Genomic DNA, 6000 nt, shown 5'->3' with positions numbered 1-6000 from the left:
ATATATATGTGCCTGAGGCAATATAAGGGTTTAAGAACCTAGGGCCTTTGACAGAATTGCTTTAGCTTGAAAACAAGAAATGCACAAGAAAATCCTGAAAGAGAACTGAAAATGATAAACAAGAAACTTTATGGCTGGCTTAACTTACCTTCGAAATTTCATTGGGAGTAATGGTTTGATAAGGTTCATATGATACTTTTCAGCTGATGCTAGAACCATGGTCCAAGAAGCAAGGAATGAAGCAGCTGAGTTTTGGTTCAGATATGGATATGAGATGCCTGTGGATGTTTTGTCCAAAAGGTATGTTGTATCTTATTTAATGGAACTTTTTGATCTTAGTGTTTCCCATTGGTGAATCATGAATGTTGTATCTATCGAGCTCAATCTAGTTAATGTTTGAACAAGTTTAGAGACTTAAAGACACTAGTCATTATGTTTGAAACATTTTATGACCTTGTTCTTTACTGCTCTTCTTAATATCGAGACGGGGCATGTTCTCTCTACTTCACTAGTTCATTCATAAAAAATGAAAAATCCACCTAATTAAATTTATTCTTTTGAATTCATCGTTGAGTTTTCTTTGATGTTTTTAGGACTCCTGTCCTTGTCAATTACCCATAACTAATTTAGTTTGAATTGCTTTTAATTGAAATAGGATTGCAGACAAATACAGGTTTATACTCAACATGCTTATATGAGACCTCTTGGAATTGGTAAGTATATGGGTTTTTCTAAATGTTACAAATATAAATTTTGTTTATACGAGACTTAGAATTTTTTAGTTTGTTAACACATGCGTGCAAATATGTGCTAATGTATGTTCTAAGTAATTTTCCCTAACATTATCTATGCTTCCCTTAATATGTTGGTTTTTTGTGAAGTTGCTATGGTTTTGGGCATTGATGAAGACAAGGGACCCCAACTCTACAAGTGCGATCCAGCTGGCCATTTTTATGGTCACAAGGTAGTTTTCAAATGAATTTTTATTGCTCGTTGAGTTTGGATTCTTTCTCTGGTTCTAAATACTTGGCTCTGGAAGTCATGTTTTGTTTTGATTATGACTTGTTATTGTTTTTCTCTAATATATCTCTTTGACTATGTTACTATTTACGTTGCCAGCGTATAAATATATTTGCTATTCCATTTTGTTTACTATGTGCTTATGCAAAGGAGGCTTAGCAAGGAGTTGTGAGAATGGGAATTGTCCAATAATTTCGAGTTACATAACTCTTTGCTCCTTCCCACATAACTGTATTTCAGTTATATTAACTATACTTTTCTTTTTCTGTCGATAAAAGCATTGAAGTAGCATGTTTGTTCCGTGAAGTGGTTGGTGAAATAGAACAGATCCAAAATTCTTTTTGACCAATTTTAGGATACTCTTTTTGGTTCACTCGAATGAAATTTTGCTAATGTTTCCTTCAGGCAACCAGTGCTGGATTGAAAGAACAAGAGGCAATTAATTTCTTGGAAAAGAAAATGAAGAATGACCCTGCTTTTACTTACGAGGAAACAGTTCAGGTAAATATAGTCTATTAGCCTGTATTTTTGTTACGTGTGGTAAAGAATATTGCCAAAGACTACATGATTAACACGGGCCAAAAGTTATCAAATTTGTTTATAATTTCCTATTGCTTTTCACAGACTGCGATTTCTGCTCTGCAATATGTTCTTCAAGAGGATTTCAAGGCTAATGAGATTGAGTTACAAGTCAACTGAGCCATTTAGCGATTTAAGTACCTGTTATCTTATAATTGTGAGTTGATATTACTTGTTCGATCTTTGACAGGTTGGATTAGTGAAAGCTGATTATCCAGTTTTCAGAGCATTGTCAACTGAAGAAATCGATGAACATTTGACTGCTATTAGTGAGCGCTATTAGTGAAGATTGGGAGAAGGTTAGAGCTCCAAATCATGCTGTTCTTATTTTCACTTGAAACTAGACTCTGATTCATTTTTCTACAACATCAAATGAGTTTGATAGAGCAAGTTCAGATAATGTCAGTAGCTCCAAACTTTATATTTTTCATTATTAATCTAGTTTGAAGTTGTCATGTTATACTCATTTTCTTTTGGAGCTGAAATAACTCGGGCTGCGCAGGTTCTCGAAATGCGGGGTACTCGTAACATTTGGATGTAAAAGAACTCTGGCTGTGTGGCTACATGGAACTTTTGGATCTTAAAGAACTCGGCCCGTGTCATGGCCCATAATAGACGGGTACTCATAAAACCCAGGTATCAACATTTTTAAGTCGCATGTACGCAGTTAATATTTATCTTATTTCTTTAATTTATATTTTTAAAAAAATCACAAAATGTATAAAATTTTAAAGTTTACATTATTTAAACATAAAATTTAAAAATTTAAATTACATAATTTAAAAATAAAATATAGAAATATAAAAATAAAATAAATTTATAAAAACATAATTCAGTTTAGAATATTTTAAGGTTGAAAGAAATAATTTAAAAATTAAGGTGAATCAATTTGGAAAAGCAAAGATATAAAATGTTAGAGTGATAATTTGGAGCTAGAAATGAAAAATATAATTTAAAGCACCAATAAAATAACAATGAGAATCATGTAGATGGGTATGTAGTTAAGGAAAATTTTGTCACACAGACCCAATCCGAAACTCACGAAAAATAGTGGGCTGAGTATCAGACCCATAAATTCGGATATTTTTCTTTAAAATATTCAATAATTTTAATTTGACGAATAGAATAAAAATTAAATATTTTTAAACACTGCTAGTCGTTTAGCCCGCATCCCGGCACCGTAAACCCATGGGTTCGTAACGAACCATAGGCTATGGTCGTTGGAGCCGATTTGATTTCACTTGGGTTTGTTATGAAACTCACAAGTAGTATAACAAAAGTATATCTCATTCTCTTATTTTCAACAATACAATGACAAGCTTATATATGTAAAACTATAACCGACTAATAGCCTAGCTAGCTTAACCATCTCCTAGCTGGCAAGCTTAACAGTTTTGATAACAATTCTAACAAACTTCACAAGCTTTTAGCTACACACCAACCACAGTAACTGCACACCAATTTTTATTCTATAAAATTCTCCATATTCTTTTCCTTCTCATTGACCAATGAGAAAACCTGCATTTTGGATCAAAATTGCTCAAATGAAGATTTGGACAATGGCTTAGTAAACCCATCTGCAACCTGATGACTAACTGGAACATAATTGACAAGCACCTGTTTAGCAACAACTTTTTCTCTCATAAAATACACATCCAAATCAACTTGCTTAGCCTTTGCATGGTACACTGGATTGCTACTCATGGAAACAACACAACTATTATCGCACGAAACGACTGGTACACACTGCTGTGTAAGCCCCATATTTGAAAGTAGTGTGCTGACCTAAGTTACCTCAGCTGTTGCATCCGCCACACTACGATACTCTGCCTCCATGGTGGATCTTGAAATAAATTTTGTTTCTTAGAGTTCCAAGACACAAGGTTATCGCCTACAAAAACACAATATCATGATATTGTAACTTATAGTAAGAAACACATGCATGCTATCATCGCCTTACTTAAGAGACTGTAACTTATAGTGCAAGTTCATAACAGAAGTTGTAGATCTATTAGCAAAGAACTGAAGTATTGTATTCCAAACAGTTACAGCTGTTTCAGCACCAACAAATTGAGGCAACAAGTGAGCACTAATGGTAGACAATAGCTAAGAGGCCAAAACACTATATTGAGCAACAAAATCCTCATACGCCTCATTGGAAATAAAGGCTCCATTCTGTTGAGTTAATCGATCAACTAAATAGCCAAGAGGGGGTGAATTGGCAATAAAAGTTTTGGTGGAAGCTTTTGCAGAAAATTGAAAATAATTGCACATCGATTTAGAGTGGTTCAACTTTCTTAACCAAAGTCTACGTCCACTACCTTAGCTATCCACACTAAAGATTTTCCACAAATTTACTAATTTTTCTTTCTTTTGAGGACAAAGAGTAACATTACAAATCCCTCAAGAATTATACCTCAAATTCTTGAGAACACTCTCTCCCAAAGAGAACACTTTCTACCAAAGAGAACAATACAAATTTCACAAACTTACAGAAAAACCTCACAAGGCAAAATGTTTGCACAATTCTAGAACAATGAAAGAACACTCAAGAATAATACAATTGAGCACAATAAGTGTTCTTGAAAGCAAAAATGAATATTGAATGAAATAGGCTTGAAAATACTCAAACTTGAGGTTTGATGCTTTCTCTTTGATTCTCTCTCAATTCTTCTTAATTGTTTTTGATCAATGGCTCCTAAATTTGTTTAAATATTTCTTGGATCACTTCTAAACGTTGGGGATCATTGGTAAAGTCAATAGAGCCGTTATTATGTAATTATCAATTAATAAAATAGTTGGGAGCGTGTGTGCATCGATGCATGGTCAAGGTGCATCGATGCATGGTCAAGGTGCATCGGTACACTGTGTAAAATTCAAATATTTCGACCGTTATAAGACTTAGTGCATCGGTACACTAGGGGTGCATCGATACATTAATTACATTCGATGTTTCAAAAGAGCTAGGAGTGCATCGATGCATGGTTTGTGCATCGGTACACAATGCATTCGAAATGGGTGTGCATCGATGCATCGATAAGTGCATCCCTTCATAAAATTGATTTTTGGCTCGATTTTTGGTTCGAAATACTTTGTAAAATTGTTTCAAAAATATTTTACATTTAAAACATAATTTTACACTTTAGTAAGGATTGAAATTGATCTTTGAAAAACTTAGAGTAATATTTTGATATACGAATAATTGAATCGAATATACTTTGAAAAAGATTGTAAAATCTTAAAATTCATTTATACTTAATTTGTTATATCGAAACATCAAAATATTTTCAACACATTCTCATCAGCAACCATCTCAGGTAGGGACTGCATCGCACCGGTAAGCAATTGTTCGAGGCGATTACTCCTTACAGTAAGAAGAGCTTGCTGTTTCCATAAAAGGAGGTTCATCTCGTCAAGAACCACTTTTACCTTCTTATTGGTAAACATCCTGACACTGTTGGAAGAAGCCACGAACGAAGCACCACACAAAAGAGCAAACGCAGCAGCCGGAGCACACCCCTCAGAATGCAGCCAAGCAAGCTCCAAGATATTTGGCGATCTTAAGAAACTCACAACAAGTATAACAAAAGTATATTCTCATTCTCTTATTTTCAACAATACAATGACAAACTTATATAGGTAAAACTATAACTGACTACTGGCCTAGCTGGTATAATTGTCTCCTAGCTGGCAAGCTTAACAGATTTGATAATAGCTCTAACAAACTTCACAAGCTTTCAGATACACACCAACCACAGTAACTGCACACCAGTTCTTATTCTCTAATAGGGTTCTATTATGGATGAGCTTTATTAATTTTATTCAAAAATTAAATGATTTGATTTAATTATTTTAAATTTTTTAAAAATATATTTTTAATTTTATTTGAATTTTGTCCGCATCTAATTACATATTTTTATTTCAAGATTAATATATATATATAAGTAAAAAATTGAAAGTTGATCAAAATTTTGGTGTGCTCATTAATATTTAATGTACAAATTTATAGAATTTGAATTTTGTTGTTATTCTAATACAAAGTTGATTCTAATGAAAATATGTTTAATGAATAATACTAGTTTCATGCTAACAAAAGATAATTGAAGATTTTGTTTTTATGAAAGTACTTAAATTTTTTAATATTTTATAAATAAATTTTTATAATAATTTATAATATATATATTTTTATAACTTTAAAAATATTTTTAATTTTAATATTTTTATTCAACAAATATTTTATAATTTTATAATTTTTATATATTTTTTCTATTTTATGTTTAAAGTGTTACGAGCACCAACGACTGCAATAAGATGATTGAGCGTTCATTGTCAAATGGTCGAGTGTATTTAGAATAGATACTACTTTGTAATCACCTTAACTTAATAAAAAAATATAATAAA

The 6000-nt window shown here is 32.3% G+C and overlaps 1 protein-coding gene across 1 annotated transcript; it reads left to right on the top strand.

Moving 5' to 3' along the window:
• Positions 1-273: 273 nt before the first annotated feature.
• Positions 274-5334, top strand: LOC120159275 (proteasome subunit alpha type-6-like). Its single transcript, XM_039169907.1, has 7 exons — positions 274-300; positions 656-713; positions 882-964; positions 1426-1521; positions 1790-1898; positions 2102-2235; positions 4917-5334. Exons 2-5 carry the CDS (start codon positions 695-697, stop codon positions 1880-1882), a joined length of 291 nt encoding a protein of 96 aa, XP_039025838.1. The 5' UTR covers positions 274-300; positions 656-694; the 3' UTR covers positions 1883-1898; positions 2102-2235; positions 4917-5334.
• Positions 5335-6000: the final 666 nt, after the last annotated feature.

The sequence above is a fragment of the Hibiscus syriacus genome, unplaced genomic scaffold, assembly GCF_006381635.1.
Source record: "Hibiscus syriacus cultivar Baekdansim isolate YM2019G1 unplaced genomic scaffold, ASM638163v2 tig00111356_pilon, whole genome shotgun sequence".
Taxonomy (NCBI): domain Eukaryota; kingdom Viridiplantae; phylum Streptophyta; class Magnoliopsida; order Malvales; family Malvaceae; genus Hibiscus; species Hibiscus syriacus.
This window is presented reverse-complemented; position numbering and strand designations above follow the sequence as displayed.

Excerpts from the sequence above, each read along its gene's own strand:
- LOC120159275 (XM_039169907.1), top strand. Across the intron at positions 965-1,425 it reads GCCATTTTTATGGTCACAAG|GCAACCAGTGCTGGATTGAA; the intron begins GTAGTTTTCAAA and ends TGTTTCCTTCAG. Across the intron at positions 1,522-1,789 it reads CTTACGAGGAAACAGTTCAG|GTTGGATTAGTGAAAGCTGA; the intron begins GTAAATATAGTC and ends GATCTTTGACAG.